We start from the raw sequence: 19448 nt of genomic DNA on the forward strand, positions 1-19448 counted from the left end.
AATTTGTATCATTATTCCCACAAACAGAAAAATTAAGTCTTGTTTTATTTGTATTTATTTTTTTTATTTAATAATTTATTTAATCAAACCAGACTCCAGCTTGCTGTTTGTTTGCTCTCTCCGGGTCATCAGTCTGATGCTAACTAACCTTCCTCCATGCTGCTTTCAATGACAACCTGTTAACGCCTGCTCATTAGTTCCCACCTTGTCAGAGGTGTTATCATCTGTGATAGAGGGCCTCGGCTGGTCACACGCGCACACACACACACACACACACACACACCACTTCCGCAGAGACAGTCCCACAGTGTTTACAAACAAGTGGCCTACAGATGGCAGGGTCACTCACCCTGATGATAACAAGGCGTGCAGACAGACAGACAGCCCGGGCAGACAGACCTGCAGCCCCGGCAGGCTGACATGATGCAGCTCTGTCCGTCTGCCCTTCTGTCTGTCTGTCTGTCAAGGCAACACGGCGTGTTTGCACTGATTACAGCCTGTAACGTGGATTTAAAAAGACATCTAACCTCATCATTATAGAGCAGCAAGGTGCTGCAAAGGGGGCGACGTGGGAAACCAGGCATGGATTCTGTAGTGGAGCAGGACGACCATCATGCACTGTGTCTTTACGCTGCTGCGACGTGGAGACCGTTTGGAGCCGAATCCTGCAAAATGACCACATACGTGTGTTTGTTTCTTCATTTTAATACGTGATCAGTCAGTGATATCGATGCATGGTCACAGATAATCGATAATCTTTCGCTGCGGTGATTATTGTGACTGATAGCACGTGTAAACTCGCCGCTCCACTCCTTCTCTGTGCGCTTGGAAAAAGTCCACTCCGCCTCTTAGTTCTCGCCAGGCAGCATATGCGCGTATCGCTACTCACCAACCGACCTTGAATGTGTCCTCGGATTAATTCTCGCCCGTGATTGGTCGCAGTCGCGGAGCTGCAACAGCTTACTGGATTCTCATTGGTGGAGCGCGCTGTCTGTCAAGTCATATCCGCCTCCTGCTTCGTTTGGTTGGATCTCTCCGCTACCCTTTCTCTCGGCGGTGGGTCGGAGCCGCTGTCCCTGGCCTCGCATGTTCCCCTCTAAATTCCTGTTTTGAATTTGATGCCCCTCTTGTAGATTTACTCAATTTTCACGCCTCTGTACGGCCACAGTCGGGCGTCTGCACACCGGTGTTTTATTTTGTCCCAACGTTTGTCGTTCAGAGAGTTTAACCCGAACATGGCCGTGGTGAGCGGATCGTCTGGGCCGGTCGCCCGGCTCGAGGGCCGTGAATTCGAATACATGATGAAAAAGCGCTCGGTGACCGTCGGCCGGAACTCGTCTCAGGGCTCCGTGGACGTGAGCATGGGCCACTCCAGCTTCATCTCGCGGAGGCATCTGGAGATATTCACCGCCAGCGACGACGGCACCGGCAGCGGAGATTTTTACCTGAGGTGTCTCGGTAAAAACGGGGTGTTTGTAGACGGAGTGTTCCTCAGACGGGGCGCCCCTCCTCTGCAGCTACCGCGAATGTAAGTTTCCCCTCCCGGTGAACATGTGGATGCTAGCGCTAGTAGCCGGTCAGCTAAAGTTAACAGTTAACAACATTGGGTTTATATCGGCTAGCAGGGTGGATGGGGACCACGTGTTTTAGCATGTTAGCAAGAACTCCGCATCCTGTTCCCAATGCCATTTTCTTTGTTGACATTTTTGCTAGCAACAGTGTTAATTAGCCGCCTGCTCTTATCCCACATTCCTCCCCCGTGGTTAAGTTAGCGTTAGCCGCATTCCTCAGTGTCTGTATCGGAGCTACCTAGCCAAAATAACTCTGCTAGCTCTTAGCTAAAGGGATGCTATTGTTGATGTTGACTTGCGGTGTGTTTTCTATCACGTGGAGACTCTCGAGACGGAAATGTACATCTGTTGATACTGTAAACAGTCGCCCTTGTTGTCATGCAAACATGTTAGCTAGCAGTTAGCCGCCGCTTCTGTGGAGTTGTGAATGGAGCTCCTCTCGACCCCTAAACGTAAACAAACCAGTCGGTCCCCGCCCTGCCGGCTCACAGCAGCAGAGCCTGCGGGACCTTTGGCCTCCATTCAAACTAACCGAAGTCAAGCTAGCCAATGTTTTTCACCAATAATCTACCAACTTTAACCATCAAACAAGAATTGGAGCTCGGTTGTTTGATTTAAAGTTAAATGAGACGTTTTTTGTAAGGGAGTCTGGTTCATCTCCTCAGAGAAAGTTTCTGGGCCATGGTGTGCAGGTTTCAGCTTGCCTGTTCAACTTTTAGGATTGTTGATAATGTGCTGTTGTGAAATGTGCTGCTTTCTAAACAAACATTTATCACACAGAGGAATCTATATCCCTGATATGAACTAATGGGCTGTAAATCTTGGCATCTGAATAAAAGTAAATATTTTTCTGCTTGCTTTGGATGTAAGTCATGCTTTAGTTGGCAAATGCAGCAAGTCACAGATGTAAGTAAGTGATAAAGTGGTAAGAAATCGGTTTTGTAACGATATGAAACTGATTTCATCAGCAGAATCCTAATCACCACCCAATCACCAACGTTATTCTGCAGCAACAACAAAGGTCGAAACATTTCCTGGTTCTAGTTTTTCAAACGTGAAGATTTGCTGATTTTTTCACTTTGAAATCATTGATCATTGAACATCTTTGTGGTTTTGGTCTGTTGGTTGGACAGAACAAGCGATTTTGTCAATGTGTTGCTGTTGGGAAAGTAACTTACAGTTTTCAGTCATGGTTCAAGTTTCTTTATTTGTCACATACACAGAGCATACAATACAATTAATCCAAGATTAGAAGAAAAATAGTAATAAAATAGAGATAAAAAAGGAATATTATGTACGTATGTGTTCATGTTATCACCGTTTCTGAAAATGAAAGGATGAATCGGTTAGTTTTAAAGTACAATAGTTACGTGAACCGACAGTGAAAATAATAATTAGCTCCACAGACAGAATGTAAACTACAAACCAGAATGGGAAGATCATCTCGACCAAAAATCAAACAAACCAGTTTGTTGACGTTCGGACCAGACAGATTTATTTGGGATTTGAGCTCGCCAAAGAGTGGCTGCAGTTTATTCACTGGAGTGACTTGTAATGTAGACAAACCTACCAGGCTCTGCCAACTCTGGCCAGACTTCCCACACTGCTCTCAGCTATTGTGCAATCCCTCAATGTGAAACCACTTTTTTTTTTTTTCTTTGTACGCCACAAAGAAAAAGCTTGTTTTGACTTGATGCAATTTCGGCACCACCGAACTGTTTCTTTGCACTTAAATATTTTCAGCGGCTGAACGTGTTTTGTGTTGAGGGTGGTGGTTAAAACGGTCGCTGCCCCGCTCGTCGCCACATCAGGCGTGTACCAGTGCATTTCTTTCTACCGGTTCAGCCACCAGGAACAAGGAAGGAGGAGCAGCGGTGGTTTCAGGTTCTTGTATTGATCGTTGCCAACTGCCAATAAAGAGCTTTTAATCAGCTGCGCTCTTCACTGCATCCACTTCCATAAGTAAGACGCTCATGCCACATGCTTTACTGTAATCCTCAAGCCAGATAGGACACTTAAAGACCCTCACTGTCCACGATAAGTCTGCTGCAGCCAAAGACTGACAGCATGAGAGAAGTGGTTGAGCTGTGGCCCGGGGGACGGCTCGGTTGTGTTCCAGGGATTCCTCTTTGGTGATGTAAACAGTCTGAACTGAAAGGAGCAGCCTTCCCTTCCCCTCTCTCTCCCCCACCTCCCCGTCCTCTCCCACACCCGCAAATTCTCTCCGAGTTGGTGCTCTTCCCGTCTTGCTGTCTTCTTTTGTTTACATTCTTGTTTTTTAGCGGGGCGGGTGGAGGGGGGAAAATCAAGTGAAAGTTTTCAGCCCAGCAGGCTTTGTTTTGTTGCCGTCCTCGCAGCTTAGCAGCATAGCAACTGTGCGTTTTGTGTTTTTGGAGTTCGGGCCTCATTGTTCATACAGGAGAGAAATGGGGTTGATAAAGAGGCTTCAGTGAATGCTCGCTTTGAGGGGGGATTCTCAACAATGCGGACGCAGTTTTCCGGACCACCAAGCCTCACCCAGACAATTAAAAATGCCTGATTATGAATTAAAAGTGATGCATGTAGTGCTGTTTAGTTAAATTAAGCAATTAGTTAATGCTAGGACTGTGTATGGCTTGTTTACTTGTTGATCAAATTAACTTGTCTAAAACATGAAGCATTTCGGACTATTCCTAGATGTATAGACATCCGGACAATAACTAGGAAAGAATAAGAGCACTATTTTATTTTACTGGTACTGGTGGATCGGTATCTTTTTAGGACTGACGCCTAAAATTTTCCAAATGAGAATCAACCCCTTGATCAAACAAATGTCCCTTGTTTTGGTCATTAAGATGCAGGAAATAACAAACTTTTGCTGGTCCAAGCTTCTCAAATGTAAAGTTTTATATCATGGCGAAAAACATCTTTGGGCTTTGAGCACTTGTCAACATTTATAGACAAAACATGTAATTAACTGTGAATTAAATAAATGGTTTATACAGGTTAATCAGATGCAAAGACCTATTATTTTTTTCAATGATAAACGCTACAAATAAAAGGAAGTAATCATATTAAATAATTTATCTCCTCATATTTAGAACCTGTGTGCACATTTTGATTTAAGCATGCAACAAAATATCAAATATTAATGTATAAATATTCGATCTCTGAGACTTTTCATGCTCAGACCATCCATAGCACAGAAGTAGCTCCTCTTTTATGTCCTTGTTTAGTCTCGGCTGGTCGCACGCCTCCTGTTCTGTGACACGTTCACTGTCCTCCATGTTTGTGTGTGTTGCCTTCATGTAAATTTCCTGACTGCATACAATATTTTCTTTACACCAGCAATCTTCAAGTCCCGCCCTAAACTGCCTCTGATTGACTTGTGTTCATTGCCTTCATTACTTTGGTTGGTTAGGATCGAGGATTAGTCAACCTGATAATAACGAGCGGGTCTTCGCGGAAATACCGGTTGGGGAAAAGAAATGCTGCGTGCATCCACGTCAAGAAATATTGCTGTAACGAGTGAGATTTGTTACTGAACCGAAAAAGGAGCATTTTCTGAAATAACAGATATTGTCACATGAGATAAACGTCATATCACACAGCCCTATGGTGTATTACTTGATAATGGTCAGCCCCAGTTGGAGAGATAAAACATTTTATAATGAAAGATTTGATCATCTTCTCAAAAGTCTCATTAAACAATAAACCAACATTAAGTCTCGTCCACATACCAACCAAAAAATGTTCATCGTACAGAGTATCAAACACAGCCGAGTGTCAAAGGTTTGAATCTAATCCAGTCAAATATTTCTTCCATCTGGTTTATTTAGTATTTGATGATAGTTCCTGACCTAGTTCTTTGGTTTAGTACAGAAAGAGCATGCATGTGTCCCTCAAACCAAAGCAGTGAGACACATATTATTTGCTAGCAGAGACGGACCACTTCCTGTGGAAGAGAAGACCGCCTTCACTAATATACAAGAATCAAGTCTTTATTGTCATTGTGCAAAACAACGCAACAGCAAAGCATCTTTCTGAGCGGCGTAGTGCAGAATCTAGATGGAAGTAGTGATAATAAAATAAAATGGCTACTGAAGAATGAAATTGATCCCAAAGATAAAAATGTCACCCAGAGCTGCTGCTTCTCTGTGAACAGTGAAGGCCACAAAAACCTCTGTTTCCTCGAGGAGACCCTGAGAAATATTTCATGCAGTCTGAACCAACCTACGCTGCCTGTGTACGATACTGTATACAGCCCTCGTGATTTAATATTCCCGTATCAAAGTTGCCCGAATGGCTGACAGCCGAGCTTGTTTGTGTGGTGACTAATATACAGCGGTGCTCGCTGACAGCGCGGTGAACCACAGGGAAGAGCATAAAGGAGCATGATTGTGTTTGATGATTTATTATTTATCGGTATATTTAGATCATCATTGTCCCCACTCTGTCAGTTAAACACAGCCTCCAGATATTGAGATCGCTCTGATGTTATTTAAGGATCCTCCGCAAACTTCATCAGATCCACAGAGAAGAGTCTCTCTGCCGTTCCTGAAAGGGTGCTCGGAGGGCACAGGCATAATGAAAGCGTCTCCCCTCAGCAGCCCGGCTCCAGGAAGTGTTTCGGTCTCCTCCTGTGAGTGGCAAAGCTAATTTGAGATGTAGGTGTCGGGGAAACAGTTCTCTCAGCAGATGCCAGCTCTGTGAGGGCCTGGCGAAAGAAACTGTGCCTGGCACCGTTTAACTAAACGAAAACCAAATGCGTGCCCGCTCCGTCTCCGGGATGTTGAGAAGGCTTCCTTCTATTCACTGTTATCTGCCAAAGACTTACCTTCATCCGTCAGATATAAATGTTTACAGTCGTCCAAATGACGAGCCACTCCAAAGTATTTTAATTAGAAGGAAACCACCTTTTTAAAATGTGCTCAGTTTCTGTTGGCAGCTGCCACGCATTCCTGACTCCATCTTGTTTCTTGTTGTAGTTTTATAACTTGATAACATCGAAGAGAGACGCGATGGTCGCTCTCATGTCCAGCAGTAGACCCCAGTAATAAACGTGAGGGGTGCAGACCTGTTGCATCAGACTGCACAGATACTCATAACACCAGTCTGTAAGTCAGTCATCTGTAATCATGTCACATTTTCAAAAAATCAAGTTTGAACGAATGAGTGTGTTGTCTCTCTTTTTCTGTCCACATGCACCGTTTACCTGCATGCAACCAAAGCCTGCTAACACATGGTTGGTCAGAACTACTTGGACTACAAATCAATTAAAAAATGGAAACCAGAACACTTCAGATACCAAAATCTTGACTTGACATTTATAAGCCAATTAAATATTATCGGTTTTTGATATTTTTTGTTTATCTTGAACACATAACAAACAAGTGTTTTTGGTAAGGATCCCTCATAGTGTCGTCAGAAGTATTGAAACATCAAAGTAATATCGATACTGAAAGCGTTTCAATAATCATTTCCACAGTATCGATTCTGATTCTAGCTGCGCTTTCTCAATCTCGACACACACACACACACACACACACACACACACACACACACACACACACCACTGCAGTTCCTATATAGGCCCGCCTCCTCACACCCAGTTACCTAAAATGCCTAACACAGAGTACACAAGCCCTGATATGTTTATCCTCCAAGTTGTGAGCATCCATATTTATCACATTTACCATATTTAAAAAAAAAATAGCAGAACATTTCTACAGTCTTGTGTTTTGTTATATATCAGCAGTCATACAGGCAGATACTCTGGATCTGTGCTCCGCTTTATCAGCCTGACCGTCAGCTGTTGACGTAGCTTCAGTCTGTGTTGCGGTTGGTTGTTTAGGCGGTTGCGGGTTTGAACGCAGCCTCACCTGCGTCCGGGATTTTTCCGTCTGTGGTGTCACAACCAAGATGCGTCGGCACGTCACTCCTCAGATGGTTCGGCGTCATGACGATTGACTCGGCAACACAAGCTTTTTGCCATAATGAGGAGAACAGCAGTAACTTTATTTTATTGAGGGCAGCAGGATGTGCTATAGGACGGTTCTGGAGGTACAGGTACCAGATTCTGTTGGAGGCAGCCTCATTGGACCACAAGGTGTGTTGGGAAAGTGGAACAAGTCCTTAGCCTGTTTTCAGCAACGCTTTGAAAGTCATTGTTGTGGATGAAGTAAAGGTTCAGAGGATGTTGGAGGAATAACAGTGAAATCGCAGGTGGCTGATAACGGTCTTAAATAACTGTTTTGAGATGAAAATGAGATAAAATGTCAGAAACTGACAAGTAATATGGCTAATGCTGTTTCCTGGAGCCCACCGTCATGTCGTCATGTGTCTTATTTTGTCCGACCAACAGTCCAAAACCAAAAGAAAATCAACTTGCAGACAGAAAATCAGCAACTCGTCACATTCGAGACACTGGAAGTAGTCACTATTTATCATTCTACACCTGATATGTCTGTTATCAGTTCATTTGTTCTGAATCAATTGACACATTTTAAAGCAGAAGTTCACCTTGTCATCTGAGACGTGTTTCTAATTTGCTGGCATGATGCTGAGGCCACTGCGCTGTAAGCACACTTTATATTTACCACTCGGACTAATTTAGGCCTGTCCTCCATTGAGGCCACCGCTCCCCCAGAGCAGCCACACCACAGCAGCTTCACTCCTCTGCAGTGGAGCAAAGTGGAGCCATCTAATAAATCCTTCCTCTGCTGCCTCCAACTAAGAGTTTGAGATGATGCTGGTGGAAGACGGGAGCCTCATCAAGCATCAGTATTCAGATTTAATTAACTTGCACGTCGTCTCTCTCGGCTAATTAAAGTCGGTCAGTCAGTCGGCAAACGGTTCCACCTCAGCTGCAGTTGATGTGTCGTTATCAAGCGCTCGCTGATTTGATTCTTCCCTCGTGTTTATAAAAGAAAACAGTTTGTGAATCTTGTGTTTGTTTTCCTTTCGCAGGTGCACGTTCAGGTTCCCCAGCACAAACATCAAGATCACATTCACAGCCCTGTCCAGCGGGAAGAAGGTGAAGCGTGAAGCTCCAGAGTCCCCAGTGAAACCAGTGCAGCCCCAGATCTCCCCACTGACCATCAACATTCCAGACAACATCGCTCACCTCATGAGCCCCCTGCCATCGCCTACCGGCACCATCAGGTACTGCAGGTTATCACGTGTGTCACAGGCAGGAAGTGACTTTTCTGCATGTGACTCAAAGATTCAGCTGCTGCTGAGATGTTTTACTCAACAGATTAGTAGGAAGTCTGCTCACAGATGATTGTGAAATGTTTAGTGAGTGTCACAGCAGAGATGTGTTAGTATTTAGCAGTTTGCTTCCCTGGTTTGAGGCGAGTTTTGAAGCTTAATCCATATGTTTGATAAAGTTGAAGGTCGTCGACGTCTTGTTGTTTTATTGATTGATATTTCTGATTGTCACACTAGTGTAACTTCAGTACAAGACCTTGGAAAATATCTATCGATACCATGTTAGATACCACAGGGAAGAACTGGCACAACTTTGAGGGCAAAACATTTTTTATTTTAATTAAAAGATAAATATATCAAGGCGTGTGTTCTGTGTGATAAGCACAACAGCTTTTAAGGTAACTGGGTTCAAAATATGACGTCCTGACAGACAGGAAACTTTACATAAACTTAAAACAACATTTTACCTTGAAACCAGTAAATCATTGCAACACCAGTCAAACATTGTCTGTCTCCATCTTGAACGAGGTTGGTGGACTATGAATGGATTATGGGCCGGTCCACATGTACACGTGTATTTCTTTAAACAAAGCATTTTCTGTGTGTCCGGTCTTTAGTTCATGTAAAAGAAATAATAAACTGTGTCCAGGCTGAAGATGTTCAGAAGCTCAGTTTGAGTGTTTAGAGTCTGGACGACAGAAATAAAGGTTGTTTTCATTAAAACCTCATTAAAAACATGTGGACAAGGCCTGAGGTTCATCCTACCTACTGGAGCGGTGAACGTTTCCATCGCATGAGAACCGTACGTGATGGCAGTGATTGTTCTGCTATAAACACATGAAAATATAAATGAATGGTGTAATTTATTTTCTTTGGCAAGTGACCATGGTATAAGCGGGATAATGACCTTCTTCAAGGTGTCTGTAATCAGGAATTAATGGGCCCAATTAATCTGGCTCCCCATTAATTCCTGATAATGAACACCTTGTTGGGCATTATCCCTTACGTATTACAATGTTGTTAATAAACTAAATATCAGAAGTCGTGCTGTATCGGTTTCCCAGGAAGAAGACTGTTGGACCTTCTTCCACCAGTTTTCTGAATCTGCGACCTTCAGTGATCAGCGCAGGGTGGCGAGGAGTCACTCCCACACGCCCCTGGGTGACCTTGACGTGTCAGCTGACCTTGATGTGGCCCCTGCATGGTGATCAGCTTAGGCTTAGTTCAGCAACTGCAGGGCTCAGAGAGAGAGCCGGCTCCATCTCAGACTCTTAGATCCTCTCAGCCCCCTGATCTCAGCCAGATGGCTGAAAACCAACCAGGTTTCTTCCGTCATACGAGGCCCATTTGAAGGTTATATGATAAAACATGTTTACTGTTGGCAGATAAACAGACAGTGTAATGAAGGAGGCAGCAGGTGCAGCACATGTTCCTAAATCCTGCGCTGCTGCTGCTGCGTCTTTGTTTGGTTTACCAACATCTCCGCTGTCCCCCGAGTGCTGAAACACACATTAAATATGGAGATGGTTCTTTACATTAAGTCTCTTCATCCCCTGGTTATTCACAATATTAACCGGGATAATTAGAAGTGATTAAGGTTTGAATGCGTCGTAGCTTTAGGCCTGATTGTGGCTCCTGAAGTGACTGCAGTGTTTTGAGACGATCTGGGAGGTGGTGGTGTGATTTGCATAGAAGTCGGCCAAAAGCGTGCCACTGCAGCACAGACTGCGGATGAGCCGAGCCAGGAAACATAAACTGTGGCCCTTCTGGGACACGACGGGCTAGTTATGTTTTAGCTCCGAGCTCTTAATCCAAACCTATTGTTGGTTGTTTATTTCTGTAAATCATCTCTGCACTGAGTCTCCTGGCAGCTGACGGTCTTGTTCTTGTGTGTTTTTTTTTTTTTTTCTCCTGCAGTGCTGCTAACTCGTGCCCCTCCAGCCCGCGAGGCGCAGGCTCGTCAGGCTACAGGATGGGCGGCCGCATGGTCAGCTCTGCAGAGCTGCAGCTTCTAAACGACAACTCGCAGCCTGAGAACGACAAAGACGCCTCCGGAGGGGACAGTCCCAAGGTGAGAGCGGGACTAACAGTCCGGTCGCTCTGCCAGAGTGTTTCAAAACCTGACCTTTAGTTTGAGATGCTGCTCAACATGTCATCACTTATTTCACTGCCCTTTCATACGCAGCCACAGGGCAGTTTGTTCCAGCTCCAAACTGGTTCTCAATGCGTCTTTAAATACTGCTGTCTACACACAATATGTCATCCTCTGTCACAGCCTTTGTTATCGTCTGCCTCGTCATGCTTACCGAGTATATTGGAAGACGAATTTCTCCCACATTCAACTTGTAATAATCAACAGGAAAACATTTTTATGTTTACATTTCCCAGAGCAGGTTCTTGTTCTGACCAACAGCTTTACTAGTGTCAGACGAGGAAAACATTAAAATGCACAGTATGCAATTTCTGGCACTTTTCACTCCTTGTTAAAACATTAACAAGCCAATAGAGTACATCATCAGATTCACTGATCGTTAGACATATATCTCCTGTGATTTAAGCCCAACTGTCTGTAAATATATTTTTCCCTGCTCAGTTTTAAGTGCTGTGTTTACATATTTGACAGCTGCAGTCGTCTGCTGTTTGTTTTCATTGTGGAGGAGCCTCCTGGTGTTTGTAGATACATAATTCATAATGTGTGTTTATGCTCTGCTCCACAGGACGACTCCAAACCTCCGTACTCCTATGCACAGCTGATAGTCCAGGCCATCACACTGGCGACGGACAAGCAGCTCACACTAAATGGAATCTACAATCACATCACAAAGAACTACCCTTATTACAGGACTGCAGACAAGGGCTGGCAGGTGAGTCTGTGTGCGAGAGGACGATCTGACTGTTTGCATGATGGCGGTATAACTCGCCTGTTCCAAAACAATGTGCGTTTTCCCAAAAATGCCTCGATAACAAACCTTTTTCTTTCTCCTCCGTTGCAGAACTCGATCCGTCACAACCTGTCGTTGAACCGTTACTTCATCAAAGTGGCGCGGTCGCAGGAGGAGCCGGGCAAAGGTTCGTTCTGGAGGATAGACCCGTCCTCGGAGGGCAAGCTCATCGAGCAGGCCTTTAGGAAACGAAGGCCCCGGGGAGTCCCCTGCTTCAGGACCCCACACGGACCCCTCTCCTCCAGGTCAGCACAGGAACCTTTTTTACTTCTTACACTCAAACAGTCATCGATCACCTCTTAACTCTCTACCTGGATACATATACTGACATGTGACTGGCCTGTCTGACCCTCAGGAGTGCCCCAGCGTCTCCCAATCACTCGGGGGTTCTCTCCGCTCACTCCAGCGGCGTCCAGACCCCCGACAGCCTATCACGAGAGGGCTCCCCGGTCCCCCTGGAGCTGGAGACCTCCTCGGCTCCTGCCCCGACCACCACCACAGTGACCCAGCCCAAACTGGCAGTCATCCAGGAAGCACGCTTTGCACAAAACACACCAGGTATGAGCCCCTCTCTCTCTCTCTCAGCCGTCTGATTGGCCTCCTCTCTCTGACTTCAGAGGTTTACAGCAGTGTTTGTGTCGCAGGCTCGCCTGTTAACAACCAGCCGGTACTCATAGCAGTCCCGCGTCAGTTACCTCAAACCATTAAGCCAGTGACCTACACCATGGCCTCCCCCGTGAGCACCAGCACCTCCCAGCCTGCTGTCCAGACGGTCCACGTCCTGCAGCAGATCCCAGCAGGGTCCCTCAGCTCCGCCGTCATCGCCCAGCCGGCCACCATCATCAACAAGAGCGAACTGCAGGAGAACGGAGAGCACACAGAGGTCAAAGGTGAGGCGGGAGGGGAATAGTCTCATCTGCTGCCGTCAGAGGCCTGTTTATCAAGATTTACCAGGATTGTGAATGGGCATTATGCTTGAACAGCGCTCTGTCTTCTCAGGCACTGAGAAAGTACAGTTTTGGTATCAAGGCTAAGATGTTTCTATCGATACCGTCGACAGCAGCCGCTGCTCCCAGAGCCTGATCACTTAAAGTCTCTGAATCCCTGTTATTTTCTTGATTCATTAGTTGTTTGGTCTTTAAAGTGCTGGTTAAAATGTTAAAAAATGTCGATCAGTGTTTCCCAAAGCCACAGACAACATCCTCAAACATTTTGACTTTGTTTTCCTTTAAATTTACTCAACCTGATTAATTGATGATCAATAATGATGAATTGCTTTGAGTTCATCGCAGCTGTAATGCTTTTATATTTAATTACAAAGATGAATGAAAGTTTGGAAAGTGCTTGATTTTAACCGCTATGTTTTCAAGGTTGGGAATATGCTTGAATTTAATCACAGTCCTTGATGAAATGCTTAATTTTTTAATATAATCTGGTGTTTCATCATCATTCATGTCAACAAAAACATCTTTTTTAATATTTAAAAGGACGTTTGATCAAAACATGCAGTCAGAGTGAACAGATGGTGAAATGAATTTCTCAATCAGCAAAGTAGTAAAAAATGTAAATACAGTTTGTGTGTCTACAAAGCAGCTCTAAAGATGCAGCTTAACATTTAGTTTATGCTTCATAACGTATTGTTTATAATTTAAAAGGAATGATATCAGTTTGTTTCATAACCCTCAACTCTCCATATGACTTGTGTAACAGTTCAGTCTGTACTCGGCTTATTTTTATAACAACTGTTGTCTTTTTCTGAGAGTAATGAGATGAAGTGAAGATGGAGGGGGGGGGGAGGGGAACATCTTCCAAACTTTGATCTTTCAGTATATAAATGAGACTCACATGACAGTCAGAGTTTTTTAGTTTTGATTCATTGTTATTTGCTCAAATGTTCCCCAAAAAATTCCCCTGCCACACGAACCTTCACTGGAGTCACTGTTGAAACGTCTCGTGTCCTCCTCTCAGTCAAAGTGGAGACGGTCCCCACCATCACCTCTATAGGCGGCTCCAGTCGCATCATCCAGAGCACCCAGTCGGCCACGCCCCTGCAGACTGTTACCATAGTGCAGTCGGCCCCCATGGGTCAGCACCAGCTGCCCATTAAGGCCATCACGCAGAACGGCACCCACAGCATCACCACTGCCATCCAGGGACCCATCAGCTCAGGTGAGACACGTCAGCTGTGTTTATTTTCATGTTCGCGTGCAGTTATTGCCGTGTCTCTTCACCACCATCCTTAAAAACTGTTTTAAGAGTCCTAAAGTGAATGTAAACATCCCAAAATCATCAATAGTTGTTAGTTACAAGTATTCACACTGTACTCAGCTGAAGAACTTTATTTACTCCAAACTTGTGTTGTCTTTCTGTGTTTTGCTGTTAGCTGCATTAGCTCTTTTAGCTTTGTTAGCTGTTAGCTTCCTTAGCCAAACACACCACAAGGCTCAGCTTCCCACAGCTAGTTAGCTGCCCAACAACGAAGCAGCTCTCCTGCTGATGTCAGCATAGTGTTTGTGTTTGATGAAGCATCGGGGGGAAAAAGGATTTGTCGATGTTGAGTTTCGGGTCTCAATGAGTCATATTTTTCAGGTCTCGCTATGAGTAGACATTCAGTCATAGTAACTACATTACATTATGAGAAGAGGCGCTTTGTTGTAATGAACATCGGTTGAGTTTGTCTTTTGCTCAGCAACAGTTAAACATCGTCCTGGACAAGATCTCCGTTGACGCAAACACTTAATTTAATCATCTGATCTTAAAAATGTCAGAACATGTTAATGATCACAGCTCTCTGTGACGTCTTCAGATAGCTGGTAATGTCTAAAATCCAAAGATATTAAATTTACAATCACATGAGATGAAGACGAGAAGAAAACTTTCATGTTTGAGAAAATGAAACCAGAGAATTTTTGTCACTTTTTCTCTAAAATCTTTTCATCACCTCACTGAATGACGGACTTCTCCTTTAAACTCTAGTTTAAAGTCTTGAGTTGTAATCGTTTCCACTGTGGTTACTAACTCTTCAGACTGAAGTTAACCACAAGGCGTCTGTCAGTAAGCGAGATGTTAAACAATAAAGACTTTCTGAGCCTCCAGTGAATCACGAGTCTTTGTTATCCGCCCGTCGGTTAACCACAGTGTGAACAGCTCTGGCAGTCGAGTGTTTCCCCTGCTAACCTGCCACTTCTCTTCTGCTTCCTCTCCCGCTCAGCTACAGTTGTGGCGAGCCCCCTCCACCTGCTGGCGACCCACGCCTCCGCCTCAGCCCTCCTCCCCACCAAACGACAGAACGGGGACCAGCTGGCCGCCGAACAGCCCGACGCCAAGCGCATCAAATCAGAAGACGACGGGGCCCCGGCCTCCTCGACCCCGGCGGACTCGTCAGCAGCTAACAACTCGGGAGCCCACAACTAGTCTGTACAACCACACACCACACGACCCTGCCCCTCCCACCACCGCCACCTCCACCTCCACCTTCTCCTCCCTCCACGGTTTCTCTCTCTCGTCCCTGTCGTTCGTTTTGTTTCTCCTCCTTCTACCACTGACTCCCGAGGTGCCAAAACGGAGAGGACTCTTTTCATTTTTCACTTTGGGTTTATCTGTTCTAGAGCATCGAAAAGGAAGAAATAATGTCCACCCCTTTAAAGACTTGGAACGTGGGTTGAGAACAAAAAAAAACAAAAAACTAAACGGGACAAAGATGAACTCAAAGGTGTCCCCTGTGAGCCACTGAAACAGGAGAGTGACTAAAAAAAAAAAAAAACCAAGACCACAGGAAGCCTTAACAACAATTAACCCTTAAGAGCTGACCTTTGACCTCAAGCGGTCCAGCGGGGAGACTCGGCTCGGGCTGGACGCCACCTTTCTGTCGCATCTACCTCAGAGCAGATAGGAGACTCCGGCAGCCAGCAGACGACACCCCCCCTCCCCCCGGACCCCCGCCGGGACGAAGCGACCAACCAAGCAACACGTGTAACGAAAAACAAAAACGGTCAACGCATTCAGAAAGGGATCAACTCGGAGCCAATATTCCTGAAACTCTGGCAGCTAGCCTCTCACAATACTGACCTTCCTTTATCGCAGCTGTACGTAGATATGCAGTATTTTGTTGTTCAGATGTGGAGCATAGGATTTTCTTCTTTTTTTTTTTAATGTATTTTCAATTATCTAGATAAGTAATTTAATTAAAGGAAGCGTACAAAACGATGAGGTCGATGACATTTCGGTAACTAAGTTAGAAAATCTCACTTCTTTTTTTTTTTATTTTACGTGGACTTCCTCCTTCTGTTCGGTGAAACAGTGTAATAGTTTTTTCGTAATATTTGTTTCTTTTCTCCCCCTCGTTCTGACATATCCATATGAAATTTGCTTAGTTATACCTACATATTTTAATACTTGCACAGATAACCGATATTAAGCATATGAAATCTCCATGTGTAGTTCCAGATGTTGACCTTGCATGTATCCGACAAACAGAGAAGTTAAACTGTAAATTGAACAGAGGAGAAAAAAAAAGGAAAAAAAAAGACCTGCTTTGTCCAAAAACCACACCTGCACTTGATTAAATGTTTGTGTTTTTCATTTCCCTCCTCCTCCTTCTTCTTCTTTTGTTTCCCCTCACACCTTCCTCCTCCTCCTCCTCCCGGTCCTGGTCCTCCTCCTGGTCCTGGTCCTCCCGGCTGTGTTGACGTTGTGGTGTTGGCAGACCCCCCCTCTCCTCCTTTTTGCTTGATTATTTTACTCTGTTCCGGCGACCTGGCGAGTCTGTTTTCTGATTGTACACGTTCCAAACAATAGTAACGAAAAAAATTGATGTTTGTTCTGCTTCAGTGGAGAAATGCTTTTTTTTTAATAAATTAATTTAAAGCCCTGTTCTGCATCCACGTCTTCTGCTTCACCTCATCAGCATCACGGGTTGTAATCCCACTCTCCTCCACCGGGGGGCAGTGCAGGAATGTTTTTACAGGCTGTCGGATGGTTGGAAAAGCAGCATGTTTGTCCTTTAACACAAGATGGCTGCATCCTAATGACACAAGAGGTCAGAGACACAAACACGAGTAGAGCAGGAACATTTTAATGCCCCTAATTAATATTATTACTCATCAAGCCATGAAATGTTAGTGTTTTTTCAGTTAACTTCAGGTGTAAGGAGACGGATCATCACTACACACTGATGTAACAGAGTTCAAAGTTTAATTTTGTATAAAATTATTCCTTTTTTTTCAATATGATGAATCTTTATTTCTACATTTGACAGCCAACAGTCTCGTTAGTGACGTCGTCTCGTTGAGCTGCTCCTGTTTATCAGCAGCTCACAGAACTGAACCAGAACCAGCTCTCCTTCCACAGATTTATTGTGATTTTCATCTTTTTTACGACCTTCTGAGACCATGTTGGTGACGATGTAGTTCACTGAGCACTTGACTTGACTTGAAAAATTGTCTTTTAACCCTCAAAGGTCAAAAAATATCTATTGTTCTAACATGTTTAACAACTTTCAAACTGCTAATCTTATCCATCTGCTTTAAACACTCATGTAAAGAGTTTCTCAGCTTTTAATTGGTGTCACACGTCTTGTTTGGGCCTTCAGGGCCTCCGTAGTGAACCTGATTACACCATCATGTTGTGAAGCACTGACTCGTAGTTTCTTCCTCTGAGCCAACAAGCGATCGTTGTCGCCGAGTTACTTTTGTCGCTCATGCACCGTGAAAAATATATTCCTCTGAAAAAAAAGTCTCTTTTGCTTCAGTGTCCTCTGTTATGATTTAATAAAGGTTCAGTTTACTTTTTGGACACGTCTACGTGGTCGGTAAATGAAAGATGCTGCTCTTCACTGCGAAACGCCAATGATGATTTAATAATAAACAGCTGTAACTTACTTACAAAAGATCAGATTAAGACAAGAGCTTGTCTGAGTTTACTGTAAAAAGACGACACCAATTTTTGACTGCTGTTTTTTTTATTCTCCGACGAAGCAGATGTAGGATTGTGACTTTAAATGAGCCGGACTGAAACATAAAGTTCTCCTGAATCAGAACAAGGAGGCAAAACTAAATAAATACAGGAGAGTCGGGCCCCGAATATGTTTTATATTATCCTGATATCCTGTCAGTCGTCCTCACGGGTCCAACATCAGGACGTCCACTGAAGATCAGTCTCATACAAACATGTCTGACAGCAATCGAACATGTAACTCTTCTTCTTCAGAGGAGAAGTTTGCAGGGATCTTGACCTCTTTGCTCCATCAGTGGTCCAGCTGCAGAGTGAACGCCCACAGGGCAGAGAGCCGCTCACCGACTCTCACATGTTGTTCTCATGTGTTGTTGGATAAACAGACGCCCTGCGACAGTGAAACAATTATCCAGTTTGCAGCCCGCTGAGTTCCAACATTCCTCCTTTTGTGTCGGACGAGCTAAATAAAGCCGCCGCGTCGAAGGTGTTTCCTCACTCGAGCTGCGACAGAAAGCTGCGAGCAGATGTGCTGAACACAGCAACAAACCTTCAGAGCGAGAGCGACGGGCTGCGGCAGCTTTCAGTCAACGCTTTCATTTGTTTATCATCTCATGTGATCGTTATCTGTGCATGAAACCAAAACTGGTGACTCTCATGACACAGGGTTGTTTTATATGGTACGATAGAAGCGAACTAATGTGCACAAACATCAGAAGATTAATCGTCTCCTGCAGGTTTGTTAGTTTATAATGAATCCGCCGGGAAACTGACTGATGATCGCACATATACAGTAATAACCAGAGTCTACTGGGACTAACACAACATATAAATAAACACAAAGCATCGTTTGCTGACATATTAACAAGGTGGAAGCTCATTAACAAGTGTGCACCACGAGCTGTTTACATTCTCAGGTACACAGATGGAGGAGCTGTGGGCAGATGTGGGTTGTACGTCAGTTAGAAAGTTGTGTATCATCTATTTCAGAGCAGAAATAAACCTGCAAGCCGGTCTAGGTGCTGAACAAATACTGCGAAAGTCTGAAGGCCCTGTTCAGACCTGGTATCAACACCCGTCCTGTGATCCGATCACAAGTGGACAGCTTTACGCCGGTCAGGTCAAACCCAATATCAACATGCGTGTACTGACTATCGAATCTCACTTACACACGTACATCGCTCGGACAAACACGATATTTTTTACACAAAGAAAGAAATATCTTCATGTATAACATTTGCCGAATTTACAAGACGGCCCAAATGATCAAGAATTTGTTGTCGACAGCGTTTCACAAGGTTTAGAAAGTTTCTGCTGACTCCACAACTCACAAAATTTATCGATTTCTTAAGGGAGTCTGGTGGCATTCACCACGGGCGACAAAAAAGTAGCCTATATTGGTTATTTTTACTTTACTTTTACAATTTTACATGCTTACCATCAATAAACCTCATAAATGTAGTGCTTATGTTCAAACAGCTGCTAAATGTCAGCAGGTGAGATGCACTTTAGACACAGAAGCAGACAGGCTGGTACAGCGATGCTGAGACAAACTGACTCTTTTTACAAGGAAACAAACAACTTCATGTTGCATTTAATGCCAAGTTTACAAGAAGGAACATATGATCAAGAATTTGTTGAATATAGTGTTTCACAAAGTTAAAAAGTTTCTCCGACCTCCACAACTCACAGAATTGAGCAATTTCTTAAGGGAGTCTGGGGATTTTCAGGATGGGCTTCAAAGAAGTATAATGTATATATTGGTTACTATTTACTGTATAAATTATGTAATGTA

General features: G+C 44.2%; 1 protein-coding gene across 2 annotated transcripts; it reads left to right on the forward strand.

Annotated features, from left to right (window-relative positions):
• Positions 1 to 1051: 1051 nt before the first annotated feature.
• On the forward strand, positions 1052 to 16574 carry foxk2b (forkhead box K2b). 2 transcript variants are annotated; one of them, XM_084372629.1, is made up of 9 exons: positions 1052 to 1528; positions 8520 to 8714; positions 10680 to 10833; positions 11480 to 11626; positions 11756 to 11949; positions 12060 to 12262; positions 12349 to 12594; positions 13673 to 13873; positions 14922 to 16574. In XM_084372629.1, the coding sequence occupies exons 1-9, from the start codon at positions 1236 to 1238 to the stop codon at positions 15116 to 15118; spliced, it is 1830 nt and encodes a 609-aa protein (XP_084228755.1). In that variant the 5' UTR covers positions 1052 to 1235; the 3' UTR covers positions 15119 to 16574. The 2 variants fall into 2 exon arrangements, with proteins under 2 accessions (XP_084228755.1, XP_084228754.1); XM_084372628.1 differs by having other exon boundaries at positions 1053 to 1528; positions 14916 to 16574.
• The last annotated feature ends 2874 nt before the right edge of the window (positions 16575 to 19448 follow it).

The sequence above is a fragment of the Pagrus pagrus genome (assembly GCF_965226575.1).
Source record: "Pagrus pagrus genome assembly, chromosome: 13".
Classification (NCBI taxonomy): domain Eukaryota; kingdom Metazoa; phylum Chordata; class Actinopteri; order Spariformes; family Sparidae; genus Pagrus; species Pagrus pagrus.

What these genes read in the sequence shown, in the direction of transcription:
- foxk2b (XM_084372628.1), top strand. Translation starts at nt 1,236, where the DNA reads ATGGCCGTGGTGAGCGGATCGTCTGGGCCGGTCGCCCGGCTCGAGGGC. An exon ending in CACGGACCCCTCTCCTCCAG is followed by an intron (nt 11,950 to 12,059) that starts GTCAGCACAGGA and finishes TCTGACCCTCAG; the next exon opens with GAGTGCCCCAGCGTCTCCCA. An exon ending in CTTTGCACAAAACACACCAG is followed by an intron (nt 12,263 to 12,348) that starts GTATGAGCCCCT and finishes TTTGTGTCGCAG; the next exon opens with GCTCGCCTGTTAACAACCAG.